Genomic DNA, 21,224 nt, shown 5'->3' on the forward strand with positions numbered 1-21,224 from the left:
CTAAGCGCTGAGGGAGATCCAGGGTCATCGGGTTGTCCCACGTGAGGCTCACAGTCTTCATCCCCATTTTCCAGATGAGGTCACTGAGGCCCAGAGAAGTGAAGTGACTTGCTCACAGTCACACAGCTGACAAGTGGCAGATCCAGGATTTGAACTCATGACCTCTGACTCCCAAGCCCGGGCTCTTTCCCCTGAGCCAGGCTGCTTCTCTACACAGTAATCAAGGCCAGGAAGAAATGCCACTGAATGAATGAATATCTGTTTTGTCTTGTTGTCCGTCTCCCCGCTTCTAGGCTGCAAACCCGTCGTTGGGTAGGGATGGTCTCTATCGGTTGCCAAATCGTGCTTTCCGAGCGCTTAGTACAGTGCTCTGCACACAGTAAGTGCTCAATAAATACCATTGAACATAAGAGATGTAGCAATGTAGCAGCACTTTGGACGGAGAGGAAAGGGCCGATTTTAGCGACGTTGTGAAGGTGCGAACCGACCGGATTTAGGAATGGCTTTTACCGTGTAGTCCTGTTGGATGTTTTCACTTTAGTGTCCTTCCCCCTCAAACCATCATACGGCATCCTCACTGAATGGATACTAAAGAATATAATAATAATTATTATTATGGTATTTATTAGATGTGTGCTGTGAGCCAGGCACTGTCCTAAGCACTGGGATACATACAAGGTAATAATAATAATAATGTTGGTATTTGTTAAGCGCTTTACTACGTGCAGAGCAGTGTTCTAAGCGCTGGGGGAGATACAGGGGAATGAGGTCGTCCCACGTGAGGCTCACAGTCTTCATCCCCATTTTACAGATGAGGGAACTGAGGCCCAGAGAAGCGAAGTGACTCGCCCACGGTCACCCAGCTGACAAGGGGCGGATCCGGGATTCGAACCCATGACCTCTGACTCCCAAGCCCGGGCTCTTTCCACTGAGCCACGCTGCAGTAATCAAGTTTCACCCGGTCGAAGTTAAAGGGGGATTGAGACCGTGAGCCCCACGTGGGACACGGACCGCGTCCGACCCGACCGGTTGGTATCTCCCCTGGCGCTCAGTACGTTGTACACGTCTAACAGATGCCACAATCTTAAAGAGAGGGCGGGAGGAGGGGCTCTTCCCGAATCCCCTCTGCGCTCCCCCTTCCCCCCTCCGGCTCCTCCGCAACCCGAGCCGGGGCCTAAAAATAGTCCCCGAGCCGCCGGCCACCCCGGTGACCTTCTGGGCCGCAGTGCCACAGGCGGGCCGGCGGACGGACGGACGGACGGCACCGGCGCGGCCTCTCCGCAGCACCTTGGGGCGGCCATGCAGGGATCCCGGGGCCCCCGGAGCGGGGGGTCGGGCCTGAGGGCCCCCCCGAGCCCGGGCGTGCCACCGAAGAGGGCCAAGGTGGGGACCGGGCCCCCGCCGGACGGCGCCCCGGTCTTTCTGAGGCAGCTGAAGGACGCGGCCGTCTTCGCCGGGGGGGGACGTGAGGCTGAGGGTGGCGGTGGAGGGGAGCCCCCCGCCCTGCCTCAGCTGGTTCCGGAACGGGGAGCCCCTCCAGGCTCCGGCCTCCGAGCCCTGGGCCCTGTGGCTCCGGGCCTGCGGGCCCGAGGACGCCGGGGTCTACACCTGCTCCGCCCGCAACCACCTGGGAGAGGCCTCTTGCAGCGCCGTCCTGGCCGTGCTGGAGGTCGGAGGTAACCGGGTGGTGGGGGGCGAGGGCGGAGGGCAGGGGGCCGGGGAGAGCCGTCGGGCCGGGCCAACCGGGGGAAGGGAGTGCTTAGTCGGTCGGTCGGTCGTATTTATGGAGCGCTTCCCGGGTGCGGAGCTCGGGGAGAGAAATCGAGCGCCCTGCCGTGTGCTTTGGAGAGTAACTAAGCACCCTAGCGTGTGCGGAACACTGGACCGAGCGCTGGGGAGGGGACGACGGGACAACAGGCGGACGTGTTCCCTGCCCACGACGAGCTGACGGTCCAGAGGGGGAGGCGGACATGGAAAGAAATCAATAAATGAGAGATGTGGACATGAGCGGTGCGAGGCTGGGAGCGGGGATGAAGAAAGGGAGCGAGGCGGGGCGACGCGGAAGGGAGCGGGAGGAGAGGAGAGGAGGCCGCGGTCGGCGAAGGCCTCTTGGAGGAGATGGGCCTTCGATAAGGCTTCGAAAGGAGGAATCGTCCGTCGGATGTGAGGAGGGAGGGCGTTCCCGGCTAGGGGGAGGATGTGGGCGAGGGGTCGCCGGAGCGATAGACGAGATGGAGGTACGGCGAGGGGATTGGCATTAGGGGAGCCAAGTGGGTGGGCTGGCTTGGGGTAGGAGAGCGACGAGGCGAGGTAGGTGGGGGCTTAGCGGAACGTCATCCCTCAGAGCTTTCGCTCTGGTCGGGGGAGGAAGGAGGAGGCTTGGAGAGGTTGGAGGTTCTGGATGGGAGGGTTCCACTGGGCCGGGGTCTTCTTGTCCGGGGCCTGGAGACCGGCGGGGCAACTGCCCTTGCAACATCTCAATCAATCAATCAGTCGTATTTCAATTGATCCTATTTTTTGAGTTCTTACTGTATGCACAGCACTAGACTAAACGTTTGGGAGAGGACAATAAAGCCGTGTTGTTAGTCGGGGTCTTTGCCCGCAAGGAGCTGACAGTCCAGAGCGGGAGACAGACCTTAATAGGAATCGATAAACGATGGGTACGGACATAAGCGTCGTGGGGCCGAGGGAATAAGGGGGCAAAATCCAAGTGCCAGACGACGCAGAAGGGAGCGGGAGAATAATGATGGTATTTTGTTAAGAGGCTGTTCTAAGCGCTGATGAGGGCCTGGTTGGGGAAGACCTCTTGGAGGAGGTGTGGGGGGGGGGAACCCCACGAATGGCCAGTGCGATCTGAGGAGCAGGGGCCCAGTGCCCCAGTTTGGCTATGGAGGGAGGACGGGTGAGCCGGGACGGGCGGTGGGTGAATTTCGGGGTGCGGGAGACCAGAAAACCGGTTGAGAGTCGACTCGCCCTGTGGGCCCAGAGGGTACGGAGGGTGTGAAGCAGGGGGGCAAGTCGGCGAGGAAGACGTGGGCAAGCCGGCCACAGGGAGGGCAAGAGGCGAGGGCGTTCCTGGGTCAGACGGCCTGAGAATCCGGGGCCGAGACCGGGTGGGAGTGTGGGATCCTCGAAGTCGGGGGGCCGCGTGAGCCCGAGGAGGGGGAGGACGGCCCAGGTGGGTCCGGGAGGCAGGTGGATGGTGGTCTCGTTGGCCATTCATTTTCATTCATTCAACTGTATTTATTGAGAGCTGACTGTGTGTAGAACACTGTACTAAGCGCTTGGGAGAGGACCATAGAATAATGAACAGATTCGATTTCCTGCCCACAAACGTGTGAATGGGGCTGTGAGGCGGACAGGGGCTGGGGGGGGGGAATATCGCTCGGCAGGAGGGAGGGAGGCAGCAGACCCCCCCCCCCCCGGCCGTCTGACCTGGAAGGACTCTGGGACCAGAACCAGGTCAAGTGAAGAAGCGTGGGGAGAAGTATGGCCTAGTGGGTGGAGCCTGGACCTCGGTGTCGGCAAGACCTGGGTTCAAATCCCGGCTCCGCCACGTGTCTGCTGTGTGATCTTGGGTGAGTCACTTCGCTTCTCTGGGCCTCACTTCCCTCATCTGTAAAACGGGGATGAAAACTGGGAGCCCCATGAGGGACAGGGACTGTGTCCAACCTGATTAACCTGCATCTCCCCCAGCGCTTAGAACAGTGCTTGGCACGGAGTAAGCGCTTAGCAAACACCATAATTATTATTCTCATTCTCTGGGTCTCAATTCCCTCATCTGTAAAATGGGGATGAAGACTGGGAGCCCCACGAGGGACAGGGACCGTGTCCAACCCGATTAACTCGCATCTATCCGAGCGCTTAGGGCAGTGCTTGGCACATAGTAATTCTTTATTATGAAGTGGGTTCTTGAATGGCAGGAATCTAGCTTGGATCAGCCCTGGCTCCTCCATCTCTGGCCTCCTCTGCCCAGGAAGGCAATCTTGTTATTATGATTAACAACCGAGAAGGAAAAAGAGTGAGGGAACAAAAAGAAGACTTCAGGGAAGGAAGCCAGCCGCCTCTTAATTGGTCTTTATGGGGCGCTTATTGAGTGAAGGGCAGTCGATCATACTTATTAAAATAATAATAATAATATTAGTACTTGTTAAGCACTTATTTTGGGCCAAGCACATTTTTCTAAATTCCAATGTGTCCCACATGGGGCTCACAGTCTTAATCCTTAATATGTAAAATGGGGATTAAGACCGTGAGCTCCATTCATTCATTCATTCATTCATTCAATCGTATTTATTGAGTGCTTACGGTGTGCAGAGCACTGTGCAAGTGCTTGGGAAATGCAACAGTAATCAGACACATTCCCTGCCCACAACGAGGGATATGGACTGTGTCCACCCTGCTTAGATGACCCCAGTGCTTAGTAGAGGGATTAGAACAGAGTAAGCGCTTAACAAATAACATAAAAATGAAAAAAAGGAAGAAAGGAAGGAAGGGAGGGAAAGGAAAACAAAGAAAAAGTGAAAGAAAGGAAAAGAAAGAGAAAGAAAGAGAGGGAGGGAGGAAGGGAGGGAGGGAGGAAGGGAGGGAGGGAGGAAGGGGAAAAGAAAAAGAAAGAGAAAAAGAAAGAAAGGAAAAGAGAAAGAAGGGAGGGAGGAAGGAAGGGAAAGAAAGAAAAAAGGAAGAAAGAAAAAGAAAAGAAAGAAAGGAGAAAGGGAAAAAGAGAAAGAAAGAGAAAGAAAGAAAAGAAAGAAGAAGAAAGGAAGAGGGGAGGAAGGAAGGAAGGGAAAGAAAGGGAGAAAGAAAGAAAAAGAAAGGAAGAAAGAAAGGGAAAGAAAAGAAAGAAAAAGGAAAGGAGGGAGGAAGGGAAAGAGGAAGGAAGGAAAGGAAGGAGGAAGAGAGGGAGGAAGGAAGGGAAAGAAAGAGAAAGAAAGAAAGGAAAAGAAAGAGAAGGAAAGACAGGGAAAAGGAGAAAGAGAAAGAAAGAAAAGAAAGAGAACATGGAAGGAAGGGAGGAAGGAAGGGAAAGAGGGAGGGAGGAATGGAGAGAAGAAGGAAGGAAGAGAAAGAAAAAAGAAAGAAAGAGGAAGGAAAGGAAGCAAGGAAGAGAAGGAGGGAGGGACGAAGGAAGGAAGAGGAAGAAAGAAAAAGAAGGAAAAGAAAAGAGGAAGGAAAGAAGGAAGGAAGGAAGGAAGGGAAGGAGGGAGGGAAGAAGCAAGAGAAAGAAAGAAAAAGAAAGAAAAGAAAGGAGGAAGGAAAGGAGGAAGGAAGGGAGGAAAGGAGGGAGAGGGATGCAGCAGGGGTGAGGCAGGAGGGATTAGCAGCAGGTGATGTTGAGGGAAGTCGAGGCTGCAGTGAGCACAGGGTGGTACGTCTCCTTTAGCGCTTAGCACAGTGTTCTGCACATCGTACGCGCTCGAATAAATACTACTGCTGGATTCTAGGGTCAGTGCGTCTGCGTACTGCTCTTCTCTTCCCAAACTCCCCGCGGCCGTGTCTAGTACCGTCCCCGACCCTGTAGCAGTTGTATGTGATAAGCACCTGTTAGGTACCAGGCCCTGTACTAAGCGCTGGGGTAGATCCCTGCTAATGGGGTTGGGCCCGGTCCCCATCCCCATTTACCAGATGAGGTCACTGAGGCCCAGAGAAGTGAAGGGACTTGCTCAAGGTCACCCAGCGGACGGGGGGGGGGGGGAGGCGCGGTCGGGATTAGAACCCAGGTCCTTCCGACTCCCAGGCCCGGGCTCTACCCACTAGGCCACGATGCTTCCCCTGACTGCAGGCTACTCAAGGTCATAAAGGGCAAAAGTTTGGGCTGCTGATTCACAGGTGCCTCGTGACGGAGGGAGGAATAAAGTGTCCTGCCTCAGCATTACTTCTCTATGGTATTTGCTGAGCGCTTACCATGTGCCGGGCACTGTATTAAGTGCCGAGTAGCTACATGGTAATGATAATAATTATGACATTTGTTAAGCGCTTACTGTGCGCCGGGAACTGTACTGAGCCCCGGGTAGGTACATGGTAATGATAATGATACAAATTACGGCATTTGTTAAGCGCTTACTATATGCCGGGAACCGTATTAAGCGCTGGGTGGGTACAGTACATGGTAAGAATAATAATTATAGCATTTATTAAGTACTTACTATGGGCCAGGAACTGTACTAAGCACTGGGTAGGGTCATGGTAATAATAATAATTATGGCATTTATTAAGCGCTTACTATGCGCCAGGAACTGTACTAAGCGCTGGGTAGGTACGTGGTAATGATAATAATACAAATTATGGCATTTGTTAAGCGCTTATTTTATGCCGGGAACTGTATTAAGCGCCGGGTAGGTACAGTACATGGTAAGAATAATAATGATCATCATGGTATTTATTAAGGACTTACTTTGCACCAGGAACCGTACTAAGCACCGGGTAGGTACGTGGTAATAATAATAATAATTATGGCATTGATTAAGTACTTACTATGCGGCAGGAACCGTACTAAGCACCGGCTAGGTACATGGTAATAATAGTAATACAAATTGTGGCATTTGTTAAGTGCTTACTATGTGCCAGGAACTCTGTTAAGCGCTGGGTAGGTACAGTACATGGTAATAATAATAATGATAATTATGGCACTTATTAAGTACATACTATGTGCCAGGAACTGTACTAAGCACTGGGTAGGTACATGGTAATGATAATAATAATTATGGCATTTATTAAGTACTTACTATGCGCCAGGAACTGTACTAAGCGCTGGAAAGGTACATGGTAATGATAATAATAATTATGGCATTTATTAAGTACTTACTATGCACCAGGAACTGTACTAAGCGCTGGATAGGTACACGGTAATAATAATACGCATTATGGCATTTGTTAAGTGCTTACTATGTGCCAGGAACTGTACTAAGCACGGAGTAGGTATATGGTAATAACGATAATAATAATGATGGCATTTGTTAAGTTCTCACTCTGTGCCAGGAACTGTACTAAGTGCTGGGTAGGAAGTACATGGTAATACTACTACTAATGATCATGGCATTTGTTAAGTGCTTACGATGTAGCAGGAACTGTACTAAGTGCTGGGTATGTACATGGTGACAATAATAATAATTATGGTATTTGTTAATTCTGTTTATTTATATTAATACTATTGAGGCCTGTCCATTTGTTTTGTTTCGGTTTGCTGTCCGTCTCCCCTCTTCTAGACCGTGAGCCCGTCGTTGGGTAGGGATGGTCTCTATTTGTTGCCGAATTGTACTCTCCAAGCGCTTAGCGCAGTGCTCTGCACAGTAAGCGCTCAATAAATACGATTGAATGAATGAATGGATTTGTTAAGTGCTTACTATGTGCCAGACACTATTCTAAGTGCTGGGTAGGTACACGATGATAATAATACTGATAATAATAATAATTATGGTATTCGTTACGGGCTTACCGTGTGCCAGGCACTGTATTAAGCGCTGGGTAGGTACACGGTAGTAATAATAATAATGATTGTAGTATTTTTTAGGGGCTTACTATGTGCCAGGCACTGTAGAAGCAGCGTGGCTCGGTGGAAAGAGCATGGGACTGGGAGTCAGAAGCCATGGGTTCGAGTCCCGACTCTGCCACCTGTCAGCTGGGTGACTGTGGGCAAGTCACTTCACTTCTCTGGGCCTTAATGACCTCATCTGTAAAATGGGGATGAAGACTGGGACCCTCACGAGGGACGACCTGATGACCCCGTATCTCCCCCAGCGCTTAAAACAGTGCTCTGCACATCGTAAGTGCTCAACAAATACCAACGTTATTATTATTATTATTTTACAGAGGAGGGAACTGAGGCCCAGAGAAGGGAAGTGACTTGCTCAAGGTCACACAGCAGATGTGCGGCAGAGCCAGGGTTAGAAGAACCCAGGTCCTTCTGACTCCCAGGAACGGGCTCTGGCCGCTAAACCACCCTGTTTCTACCATGTCTGTCATGTCGTACTCTCCCAAGCGCTCAGTACAGTGTCCTGCACATAGTAAGTGCTCAGTGGGTAACTCTGATTGATTGATCTCCTTCTAGACTGTCCGCTCCTTGAAGCCAGGGAATGTGTCTACCATCTCTGTTATTTCGTATGTTCCCAAGCGCTTACTACAGTCCTCCGCACATAGTAAGTGTCCAATCAATACCACCGATTAATCGATGTCCATCTCCCCTTCTAGACTGGAAGCTCCTTGTGGGCAGGGAACGTGTCTCCATCTCTGTTGCGTTGTCCTCTCCCAAGAGTTTAGGACAGTGCTCTGCACCCAGTAATAATAATGTTGGTATTTGTTAAGCGCTTACTATGTGCAGAGCGCTGTTCTAAGCGCTGGGGGAGATACAAGGGGTAGATACAGGTTGTCCCACGTGAGGCTGGGGGAGATACAAGGGGTAGATACAGGTTGTCCCACGTGAGGCTCGCAGTCTTCATCCCCATTTTCCAGATGAGGGAACTGAGGCCCAGAGAAGTGAAGTGACTTGCCCACAGTCACCCAGCTGACACGTGGCAGAGCCGGGATTCGAACCCATGACCTCTGACTCCCAAGCCCGGGCTCTCTCCACTGAGCAAGTGCTCAAGAGCAAGGGCCTGGGAGTTAGGGGACCTGGGTTCTGATCCTGTCTCCGCCATCCGCCTGGTAGTTGACTATGTCACTTCCCTGGGCCTCGGTGACCTCATCTGTAAAATAGGAATTAATAATAATATTTGCTTAGCGCTTATTATATCCCTGACACTGTTCTAAGCGCTGGGCAGATATGAGGTAACCAGGTTGTCCCACGTGGGGCTCCCAGTCTTCATCCATTTTCCAGATGAGGTCACTGAGGCCCAGAGAAGTGAAGCGGCTTGGCCAAGGTCACACAGCAGACAAGTGGCGGAGCCGGGATTAGAATAATAATAATAATAATAATGTTGGTATTTGTTAAGCGCTTACTATGTGCTGAGCACTGTTCTAAGCGCTGAGGTAGATACAGGGTCATCAGGTTGTTCCACGTGAAGCTCACGGTCTTCATTCCCATCTTACAGATGAGGAAACTGCCTGTCTCCCCCCTTCTAGACCGTGAGCCCGTCGTCGGGCAGGTATCGTCTCTATCCGTTGCCGAATTGGACTTTCCAAGCGCTTAGTACAGTGCTCTGCGCATGGGAAGCGCTCAATAAATACCACTGAATGAAGGAATGAATAAATACCGTAATGATTATCATTATTATTTTTTAAAAAAAAGGTCCAAGGATGTTTCTTAGCGAGTGAGAGACAACAACCCAAAACAAGTAGACAGGCATCAAGAGCCTCAATAGAAAGAAATGGAATTGTGGATATATACACATCATTAATAAAATAAATAGAATAATAAATACGGACAGGTGGTAGACACCAGTGCCGTTGGGGCGGGGAGGGGGGTAGAGCAGAGGGAGGGGGTCGGGGCGACGGGGAGGGGAGGAGGAGCGGAGGGAAAGGGGGGCTCGGGCTGGGAGGGCCTCCCGGAGGAGGTGACCTCTCAGGAGGGGAAGCTCTTTCTTAAGGCCTCGCTACGTGCCAGGCACTGTACTAAGCGCTGGGGTACGTACAAGATGGGTTGGACACAGTCCCTGTCCCACGTGAGGCTCGCAGTCTTCGTCCCCGTTTTCCGGATGAGGTCACTGAGGCCCAGAGAAGTGAAGTGACTTGCCCAAGGTCACACAGCTGACAACTGGCAGATGAATAATAATAATTGCAGTGACGTCGGTATTTGTCAAGCGCTTCCTAGGCGCCAAGCACTGTTCTAAGCGCTGGGGGAGATCCACCAAGGTCATCAGGTTGTCCCACGCGGGGCTCCCCATTTTGCAGAGGAGGGAACCGAGGCCCAGAGACGTGAAGCGATTTACCCAAGGTCACACGGCAGGCAAGTGGAGGAGTGAGCAAGAGAAGCGGCGTGGCTCAGTGGAAAGAACCCGGGCTTGGGAGTCGGGGGGCATGGGTTCGAATCCCGACTCTGCCGCTTGGCAGCTCTGTGGCCATGGGCGAGTCACTTCCCTTCTCTGGGCCTCAGTGACCTCATCTGGAAAATGGGGATGAAGACTGTGAGCCCCACGTGGGGCAACCCGATGACCCTGGATCTCCCCCAGCGCTTAGAATAGTGCTCCGCACAGAGTAAGCGCTTAACGAATACCAACATTATCATTATTATTATCGTTAATATTATGAGACCCCCCCCCCCAGTCCTTCTGACTCTCAGGCCCGGGCTCTATCATTCATTGCTTCATTCAGTCAGTCGTATTTACTGAGTGTGTACGGGGTGCAGAACACTGTACTAGGCGCTTGGGAAAGGACGATACAACATTAAACAGCGACAATCCCTGCCCACAACGGGCTCACAGTCTAGAGGGGGGGAGGCAGACATTAATATAAATAAATCAAATGTCAGAGATGGACCTGAGCGGTGCGGGGCTGGGAGGGGGGGGGACGAAGAGAGGGAGCGAGTCGGGGCGACGCGGAAGGGAGCGGGAGACGAGGGAAAGGAGGGCGCGGGCGGGGAAGGCCTCCGGGAGGAGGTGGGCCTGCAGGAAGGCTTTGAAGGAGGGGAGAGTCGTCGTCTGTCGGACTTGAGGAGAGAGGGCCTTCCGGGCCAGAGGCGGGACGTGAGCGAGGGGTCGGTGGCGAGATGGATGAGGTCGAGGTACAGCGAGAAGGTCGGCGTTAGAGGAGCGAAGTGTGCGGGCTGGACTGTGGCAGGAGAAAATAATAATAATAGTAACGTTGGTATCTGTGAAGCGCTTACTATGTGCAGAGCACAGTTCTAAGCGCTGGGGGAGATTCAGGGTCATCAGGCTGTCCCACGTGAAGCTCCCGGTTAATCCCCATTTTCCAGAGGAGGTCACCGAGGCCCGGAGAAGTGAAGCGACTCACCCACAGTCTCCCAGCTGCCGAGTGGCAGGGCCGGGATTCGAACCCCTGACCTCTAGACTGCCCAGCCCGGGCTCTTTCCGCTGAGCCACGCGGCCTCTCTAAAAGAAAAGTGAGGTAGGAGAGGGTGAGGTGGTGGACTGCTTTAAAAGCCGCGCTGCTTCTTGAGCGCTTGCTCACTCTCTGCGGAGCGCTGTCCTAAGCGCTCGGGAGAGCCCAGGAGAACAATATGTGAGACACCATCCCTGCCCACAAGGAGCTTACGGTCTAAAGGGGGAGAGCGACATCAGAGAAGCAGCGTGGCTTAGTGGAAAGAGCCCGGGTTTGGGAGGCAGAGGTCGTGGGTTCGAATCCCGGCCCCGTCACCCGTCTGCCGAGTGACTTGGGGCGAGCCACTTCACTTCGCTGGGCCTCAGTGACCTCATCTGGAGAATGGGGACTGTGAGTCCCAAGTGGGACAACCTGATGGCCTCGTATCTACCCCAGCGCTTAGAACAGTGCTTGGCACATAGTCAGCACTTAAGTGCCGTAATTATTATTCATTATTTTTATTATAAAGAAAGAACAGTTCAATAAATACCACTGATTGATTGAATGAGCGAAGGTGTGGGGGAGAAGAAGACGCTCACATGGTCCGGGGGGGGCGGCCAGATTGGTCTCGGCCAACCCCGGGATCAGGACGCGGAGAAGAGTGGGGACGCTATTGAGCTCGACCAGGAGACGGAACGGGAATTATATATCTGTAATAATAATAATAATAATAATAGTAATATTCGTTAAGCTTTTAATGCTTGCCAGGAACCAGACTAAACACTTGGGTGGATACAAGAAAATCGGATCGGGCAGAGTCCCTGTCCCACCTGGAGTTCACGGTCTCAATCCCCATTTTACAGATGAGGGAACTGAGGCGCGGAGAAGTGAAGTGACTCGCCCAAGGTCACACAGCGGATAAGTGGCGGAGCGGGGATTAGAACTCGTAGCCTTCTGACTCCCAGGCCTGTGATCTGTCGGCCGTGCCATGCTGCTACGAAGCCGTATTTGTTTATTTATATTAACGTCTGTCTTCCCCTGTAGACTGCAAGCTCGCTGCGGGCAGGGAGTATGTAATAATAATAATAATCATCATTATGGTATTTGTTAAACACTTATTAGGTGCCAAGCACTGTTCTAAGCACTGGGGTAGATCCAAGATAACCAGGTTGGACACAGTCCCCGTCCCTCAAGGGGATCACAGTCTCAATCCCCATATTACAGATGAGGCAACTGAGGCCCAGAGAAGTGAAGCGACTGGCCCAAGGTCACACATAATAATAATAATAATGATAATGTTGGTATCTGTTAAGCGCTTACTACGTGCAGAGCACCGTTCTAAGCGCTGGGGGAGATACAGGGTCATCGGGTCGTCCCACGTGAGGCTCACAGTTAATCCCCATTTTCCAGATGACGTCACTGAGGCCCAGAGAAGTGAAATGACTTGCCCACAGTCGCACAGCTGACAAGGGGCGGAGAGGGGATTCGAACCCATGACCTCTGACTTCCAAGCCCGCGCTCTTTCCACTGAGCCGCGCTGCTTCTCTAACAGTTATTATTTATCGTGATTCAGTTGTCTTGTTTTTGTCCGTCCGTCTCCCCGGATTAGACCGTGAGCCCGTCGCTGGGCAGGGACGGTCTCTACCTGTTGCCGAATTGTCCATTCCGAGCGCCCAGTCCAGTGCTCTGCACATAGTAAGCGCTCAACAAATACTATTGAATGAATGAATTAAGGAAGCAGGGCGGCCTAGCAGAAAGAGCCCGGACCTCGGTGTCAGAGGACCTGGGTTCTAATCCTGACTCCACCACTTGTCTGCTTTGTGACCTCGGGCAAGTCATTTCTCTTCCCTGTGCCTCAGTTCCCTCATCTGCCAAATGGGGATTCAATACCTGTTCTCCTTCCTCATTAGACTGCGAGCCCCGTGTGGGACAGGGACTGTGTCCAACGTGATTGACTCGTATTTAGCTCAGTGATTAGAACAGTGCTTGGCACATAGTAAGTTCTTGAACAAATATGATTATTTTTGATCATTAGTATTGTTATTATCTCCAGAATGATCTGTCCCTCTAGACGGTAAGCTCACTGTGGGCAGGGAATGGGTCTGTTTATTGTTCTACGGTCCTCTCCCAAGCGCTCAGTGGAATGAGCACAGGCTTGGGAGTCAGAGGTCATGGGTTCGAATCCCGGCTCTGCCACTCGTCAGCTGGGTGACCGTGGGCGAGTCGCTTCACTTCTCTGTGCCTCGGTTCCCTCATCTGGAAAATGGGCATTAAGATTGTGAGCCTCACGTGGGACAACCCGATGACCCTGTATCTCCCCCAGCGCTTAGAACGGTGCTCTGCACAGAGTAAGCGCTTAACAAATACCCACACTAATTAATTAATTAACCCAAGCCTGGGAATCAGAGGACCTGGGCTCTAAACTGCCTCAGTTCCCTCATCTGTAAAATGGGGATTAAGACTGTGAGCCCAAGTGGGACAACCTGATCACTAGGTATCCCCCAGTGCTTTGCACATAGTAAGCGCTTAATAAATGCCGTAGGGAAGCAGCGTGGCTCAGTGGAAAGAGCAGGGGCTTGGGAGTCAGAGATCATGGGTTCTAATCCCTGTTCTGCCACTCGTCTCCTGGGTGACTTGGAGCAAGTCACTTACTTAACTTCGCCGTGCCTCAGTTACCTCATCTGTAAAACGGGGATGGAGACTGTGAGCCCCATGTGGGGCATAGACCGCGTCCAATCTCGTTAGCTCGTGTCTTCCCCAGCGCTTGATGGAGCGCCTGGGACATAGTAAACGTTTAAGAAAAACCATTATAAAAAAAAAAATCAATCAATACATTGCATTTATTGACCAAAGAGGCCGAGGCGAAGAGGAAAATGATTTGGAAATAAGGCAGAGACTTAAAGACGAAAAGCGGGCCACGTTTCCTCATCTCCCACTCCCTTCTGCGTCGGCCCGACTCGCTCCCGTTGCTCTTCGCCCCTCCCGGTCCCTCACCGCTCGTGTCCACATCCCTTATTTTATTTATTTGTTTTGCTGTCCGTCTCCCCCGCTCCAGACTGTGAGCTCATTGTGGGCGGTGAATGTCACTGTTTCTATATTTTTATTACCCTATTTATTTTGTTAATGAGGTGTCCGTCCCCTTGATTCTATTTATTGCGATCAAGTTGTCTTGTTTTTGTCCGTCTCCCCCGATTAGACCGTAAGCCAGTCGATGGGCAGGGATGGTCTCTATCTGTTGCCGAATTGTCCGTTCCAAGCGCTTAGTACGGTGCTCTTCACACAGTAAGCGCTCAATAAATACTATCGAATGAACGAATTGTTGTGATGTGCTCTACACAAAGTATAAGTCCTTAATAAATACCGATTAAATCCAGGAACAAAAATGGCAGAGAGGCCAAAACTGAGATGGAAAATGAACATCGAGAGGAAGCGAGAGAGAGCGAGAGGGTGGAGGAGGAGGAGAAGAAAATGAAGCAATCGATCAATCAGTTATTGAGCGCTCACAATGTGCAGAGCACTGTACTAAGCGCTTGGGAGAATCCAGTACAATGGAATTAGCAGGCATGTTCCTTATGAAGCAAGCGGGAGGCTGAAGTCAGGGTGGGAAAAGCCAGGAGGAGGGGAGGCAGGCCTGGAGCTCGCTGGGGGGCAGGGAATGTGTCTGTTTATTAATGATAATGATAATAATAATAAGAATTATGGTATTTGTTAAGCATTTACTAGGTGCCACGTGCCGGGGTGAAGACAAACAAATCGGGTTGGACGCAGTCCCTGTCCCACATCGGGCTTACGGTCTCTCCATCCTCATTTTGCAGATGAGGGAACCGAAGCCCGGAGAAGTGAAGTGACTTGCCCCAGGTCACGCAAACAAGCGGCAGAGCCGGGATTAGAACCCACGACCTTCTGCCTCCCAGACCCGGGCCCTATCGGGCTGCTTCCCGTCGTTGTTTATTGTCGTGTCGTACCCGCCCGAGGGCCTAGCGCAGATCTCCGCGCACATTAAGCAGCGTGGCTTAGCGGCAAGAGCCAGGGTTTGGGAGCCAGAGGTCGTGGGTTCCAATCCCGACTCCGCCACTTGTCTGCTGTGTGACCTTGGGCAAGTCACTTCACTTCTCTGGGCCTCAGTTACCTCATCTGTAAAAATGGGGATTAAAAAAGAGAATGTGAGACCTACATGGGACAATCTGATGACCCTGTATCTACTCCAGCGCTTAGAACAGTGCTCTGCTCATAGAAAGTGCTTAACAAATACCATAATAATAATAATTATTATTAAGCGCTCAATAGATGTGACTGAATGAGAGCTGAGATGGAGCCTGCCACGCGGGCGGGTGGTTCGTGTGGACGTAGGGTGGAGGACGACCAGACAGAGGAGAGGGTGACGCCTAGGAAGCAACGTGGCACAGTGGTTAGAGCACGGGCCGGGAGAGTCAGAAGGACCCAGGCTCTAATCCCGCTTCCTACGTCTGCTGCGTGATTCGGGGCAGGTCCCTTTACCTCCCTGCGCCTCAGTTCCCTCATCTGTGAAATGGGGAGGAAGACTGTGAGCGCCATGCGGGACTCTGTCCACCCCAATTTGCTTGTAATAATAATAATAAAGAGGACGGTATTTGTAAGCGCTTACAATGCACAAAGCACTGTTCTAAGCAGCGTGGCTCAGTGGAAAGAGCCCGGGCTTTGGAGTCCGAGGTCATGAGTTCGAATCCCGGCTCCGCCACTTGTCAGCTGGGTGACTGTGGGCGAGTCACTTCACTTCTCTGGGCCTCAGTGACCTCATCTGTAAAATGGGGATTAAGACCGCGAGCCCCACGTGGGACGACCTGATCCCCCCGGGTCTACCCCAGCGCTCAGAACAGTGCTCGGCACATAGTAAGCGCTTAATAAATACCAACATTATTATTAGTAGTATTAAGCTCTGGGGGGATATAAGGTGATCAGGTTGTCCCACTTGGGGCCTCACAGTCTTCATCCCCTTTTGACAGATGAGGGAACTGAGGCAAAGAGTGACTGGCCCAAAGTCACCCAGCTGACAAACGGTGGAGCCGGGATTTGAACCCGTGATCTCTGACTCCCCAGCCCGGCCTCTCTCCACCGAGCCACGCTGCTTCCATCTCCTCCGGCGCTCAGTACAGTGTCGGGCACAGAGTAGGCACTGCCCGAACGCCGCAGTTATTATTATTAGCATCTCCTGGCCAGGGGCGTGAGATCAAGCCGGGTTGCGGGCAGGGGAGGTGTCTGTGTGTTGTTCTAGCGGTCTAGAGAAGCAGCGTGGCTTAGCGGAAAGATCCCGGGGTTGGAGGTCAGGGAACGTGGGTTCAAATCCCGCCTCCGTCAGCTGGGTGTCTCTGGGCAAGTCGCTTCGCTTCTCTGGGCCTCGGTTACCTCGACTGGAAAATGGGGCTGAAGCCCGTGAGCCCCACGGGGGACGACCCGATGACCTCGTATCTATCCCGGCGCTTGGAACGGTGCTCGGCACATAGTGAGCGCTTAACAAGTACCGTCGTCACGAGAAGCCGCGTGGCTCGGCGGCAAGAGCCCGGGCTTGGGAGTCAGAGGTCGTGGGTTCTAATCCCCGCTCCGCTGCTCGTCAGCTAGGTGACCTTAGGCAAGTCACTTAACTTCTCTGGGCCTCAGTGCCCTCGACTGTAAAACGGGGATGAAGACCGTGAGCCCCACGGGGGACGACCCGATGACCTCGTATCTATCCCGGCGCTTAGAACGGTGCTCGGCACATAGTGAGCGCTTAACAAATGGCGTCGTCATCGTTATTATGATTCACGTCCTCTGCCGGGCGCTCAGGACAGGGCTTCGCACTCAGGACTAAGCCTAATGAATCCGATCGAACGAACGGTCGAATCAAGCTCGGGGCCAAGGGGCACAGGCCGGTAGGAAGAGAAGGCTCGGGGTCAAGAGGAGTCCAGCTGTCCTGTCATTCAAACCCGCTGCCCCTTGGTTATTTTTGCCTTGGAATGTACCAAACCCCTCAGATTCTCCCTGGGCACAGGGGGCTCGAGTTACCCTCGCTCCCCCTCCACCTCCCTCCGTCCGAGAGGGTGTATCAAGTTGAGGAGGGGGCGAGTTCGAACAGCCACGCCACGTATGATCGGTGAGGGGGGTCATCGCAGGCCTGTGTTCAACCCAATTTCCTTTTAATAATATAAAAGCGGCGCGGCTCAGTGGAAAGAGCCCGGGCTTCGGAGTCAGAGGTCATGGGTTTGACTCCCGGCTCTGCCACCTGTCAGCTGGGTGACTGTGGGCGAGTCGCTTCACTTCTCTGGGCCTCAGTTCCCTCATCTGGAAAATAATAACGTTGGTATTTGTGAAGCGCTTACTATGTGCCGAGCACCGTTCTAAGCGCCGGGGGAGACACGGGGGAATCAGGTCGTCCCACGTGGGGCTCACGGTCTTCATCCCCACTTTACAGATGAGGGAACTGAGGCGCAGAGAAGTTAAGCCGACAAGTGGCTGTGGGGATTAACTGTGAGCCTCACGTGGGACAACCTGATTACTCTGTATCTCCCCCAGCGCTTAGACCAACATTATTATTATTATTTATTAAGCGCTTACTATGTGCCGAGCACCGTTCTAAGCGCTGGAGGGGAGACGAGGTGATGGAGCTGTCCCCCGTGGGGCTCCCAGTCTTCATCCCCATTTTCCAGAAGAAGCCCAGAGGGGTGAAGTGACTTGCCCAAAGTCACACAGCTGACAAGTGGTGGAGCCGGGATTAGAACCCATGACCCCCACCCCCACCCCAGCGCTTAGTACGGTAGCTGACATATGCTAAGCGCCTAACAAATACCATAATTATGTGTGTGTTCATGTGTGAGTGGGCGTTTGCCTGGGTATGTGTGTGTTTGTTGTGTATATTTGTGTTATGAGAAGCAGCGCGGCTCAGTGGAAAGAGCCCGGGCTTGGGAGTCAGAGATCACGGGTTCGAATTCCGGCTCTGCCACTTGTCAGCTGGGTGACTGTGGGCCAGTCACTTCACTTCTCTGGGCCTCAGTTATCTCATCTGTAAAATGGGGATTAAGACCGTGAGCCCCACGTGGGACATCCTGAGTCCCCTGTGTCTACCCCAGCGCTTAGAACAGTGCTCTGCACAGAGTAAGCGCTTAATAATAACCAACATTATTATTATGCCTGACTACTGATGCCTGACTACTTGTTTTGTATCGCCGTCTCCCCCTTTTAGACTGTGAGCCCGTCGTTGGGCAGGGGTCGTCTCTATCCGTGGCCGAACTGTACCTTCCAAGCGCTTAGTACAGTGCTCTGCACGCGGTGAGCGCTCAATAAATACCATTGAATGAATGAATTGTGTGCGGTTTTTGCGTATGCGTATGTTTCTAAGCGATTATGTGCGTTTGTTGTGAATACGTCTGTGTCTGCGTGTGATCGTGTCATTAGAGAAGCGGCACGGCCCAGTGGCTAGAGGCCGGGCCTGGGAGTCGGAAGGACCTGGGTTCTAAAACCTGTCTCCGCCACTTGTCTGCTGTGTGACCTTGGGCAGGTCACCTAACCGTACGCTTGTTGTGGGCAGGGAACGTGTTTATCGTTGTATCGTACTCTCCAAAGAGGTCGTACGGTGTCCCGCGCACAGAGAGCGCTCAGTAAATAGGATACATCTCTCCTTGGATGTCCTCCCGCCACCTCAAGCTCAACACGTCCGAGACCGAGCTCCTCATCTTCCCTCCCGAATCCCGTCCTCGCCCCGACTTCCCCGTCCCCGCGGGCGGCCCCGCCGTCCCTCCCGCCTCACGGGCCCGCGACCACGGTGTGGTCCTCGACTCCGCGCCCTCATTCGCCCCGCACGTCCGACCCGTCACCGAAACCGGCCGGGGTCACCTTCACGACGTCGCCGAGATCCGCCCTTTCGTCCCCAGCCAAACGGCCACCGCCTTAGTACGATCGCTCCCCCTCTCCCGCCCGGATGCCCGCGTCGGCCTCCCTTCTGACCTCCCGACCTCCTGTCTCTCCCCCACCTCGATCTATGCTTCACTCTGCTGCCCGGATTCTCTTTCTGCAGAAACTTTCAGGGCATATCACCTCCCTCCTCCCAAATCTCCAGTGTTGCCTATCCACTTCCATAGCAAACAAAAACTCCTCACTATCAGCTTTATAAAGCCCCCCACGGCCCGGCCCCGTCCTCCCTCCCCTCCCTTCCGTCCTCCATCCCGGGCCGCGCACCGCGCTCCTCTGCCGCCGCTCGCCTCCTCCCCGGGCCTCCGGCTCTCCCGGCCCGCCGAAGACCCCCGCCCCACGTCCCGCCTCTGTCCCAGGATCGCCCTCCCTCCTCAAATCCGCCAAATAATCCCACTTCCCCCCTTCAAAGCCCTACTGAAGGCCCACCTCCTCCAAGAGGCCTTCCCAGACTAAGCCTCATTTTTCCTCCGCTCTTCCTCCCTTCCATGTCGCCCTGATTCTCTCCCTTTGCTCCTCCCCCCCCCCCGCCCCACAGCACTTAGGTTCATAGAAGCAGCGGGGCTCGGTGGAAAGAGGCCGGGCTTGGGAGTCAGAGGTCATGGGTTCGAATCCCGGCTCTGCCACTTGTCAGTTGTGTGACTGTGGGTGAGTCACTTCACTTCTCTGGGCCTCAGTGATCTCATCTGTAAAATGTGAATTAAGACTGCGAGCCTCACGTGGGACGACCCGATTACCCCCTATCTCCCCCAGCGCTTAGAACGGTGCTCTGCACATACTCAGCGCTTAACAAATACCAACATTATTATAATGTTCTATTGCTATCGTTCTCGTCTGTCCGTCTCCCCCGATTAGACCGTAAGCCCGTCAAAGGGCAGGGACCGTCTCTATCTGTTACCGATTTGTCCGTTCCAAGCGCTTAATACAGTGCTCTGCACGTAGTAAGCGCTCAGTAAATACTATTGAATGAAATACTATTCAATGAATACTTCTATTTATATCGATACCTGTTTACTTGTATCGATGTCTGTCTCTCCCCCTTCCAGATCGTGAGCCCAATGGGGGCAGGGATGGTCTCTCTTTATTACTGTATCGTACCTTCCAAGCGCTTAGCCCAGTGCTCTGCACACAGTAAGCGCTCAATGAATACGATCGAATGAATGAATACGATTAAATGAATGAATGAACTTCTCTGTGCCTCGGTTACCTCATCTGTAAAATGGAAATGAAAACTTTGAGCCCCGCGTGGGAAAGGGACCAAGTCCAACCTGATCTGCTTAGAACAGGGCTCGACACATAGTGAGCGCCTAGCAAATACTATTACTATTAATTATGTGGCGAAGCGGCGTGGCTTTAGTGGAGAGAACACAGGCTTGGGAGTCAGAGGTCGTGGGTTCGAATCCCGGCTCCGCTACTTGTCAGCTGTGTGACCTTGGGCAAGTCACTTTCACTTCTCTGGGCCTCAGTTCTTTCATCTGTAAAATGGGGAGGAAGACTGTGAGCCCCACGTGGGACAACCTGATGACCTCGTATCTCCCCCAGCGCTTAGAATAGTGCTTAGCCCATAGTGAGCGCTTAACAAATACCAATATCATTATTATGTGTGCTTGTTGCATATGGTGGTGGATGATTATACATGTTTGTTGTGTAAGTGTGTGTTTGCAGGTGATTATGTGTGTCGTGTGGGTATATACCTGCATGTGATTATTTGCGTTTGTTGTGTATGTGTGTCTTTGCATGTGGTTGAGCGTGTTGTGTATGTGTGTGTTTGTTGTGAATGTGTGTATTTGTTTGAGGTGTTTGAGGTGGTGGTCTGAGGGTGTGAGTGTAACCTTGCCCACTGTGAGTGTGGGTGTGTGTAAAATGCAATGGATGGGTGTGCCTCGAACCCCACCCCACCCCCAGGAAGTGTTTAGGATTCATTCGTTCATTCAGTAGTATTTATTGAGCGCTTACTATGTGCAGAGCACTGTACTAAGCGCTTGGAAGGGACAATTCGGCAACAGAGACAATCCCTGCCCAATGACGGGCTCACGGGATTCGGGGGTCAGTTCCACTGGTGCCCTGAGCTGGGGGCTGAATTAGGGGTCGGGGGGCAGGTGGACCCAGCCCTTGCTTGATACCTTCCCGCAGCTCCCCCACCCCTGCCTGTAATAAATAATTAATAATTACGGTATTTGCTGAGCGCTTACTCTGTGCCAGGTGCTGTTCTAACTGCTGGAGTAGACAAGATAATCAGGTTGGACACAGTCCCCTGTCCCACGTGGGGCTCAAGGCTTCATCCCCATTTTCCAGATGAGGGAACTGAGGCCTAGTGAAGTGAAACGACTTGCCCAAGGACCCAGAGCAGGAGAGTGGCGGAGCCGGGATTAGAATCGATGACCTCCTGACTCCCA

The 21,224-nt window shown here is 52.7% G+C and overlaps 1 protein-coding gene across 1 annotated transcript in view; it reads left to right on the top strand.

Moving 5' to 3' along the window:
* The first annotated feature begins 1,267 nt into the window (after positions 1-1,267).
* SPEG (striated muscle enriched protein kinase) overlaps positions 1,268-21,224 on the top strand; it is a 143,307-nt gene continuing 123,350 nt past the window's right edge. The window contains 2 exon segments of the mRNA XM_029063161.1: positions 1,268-1,455; positions 1,457-1,676. Coding sequence (XP_028918994.1) covers positions 1,300-1,455; positions 1,457-1,676 — 376 coding nt within the window. The 5' untranslated portion in view covers positions 1,268-1,299.

Source organism: Ornithorhynchus anatinus, chromosome 1 (genome assembly GCF_004115215.2).
Source record: "Ornithorhynchus anatinus isolate Pmale09 chromosome 1, mOrnAna1.pri.v4, whole genome shotgun sequence".
In the NCBI taxonomy this organism is placed as follows: Eukaryota; Metazoa; Chordata; class Mammalia; order Monotremata; family Ornithorhynchidae; genus Ornithorhynchus; species Ornithorhynchus anatinus.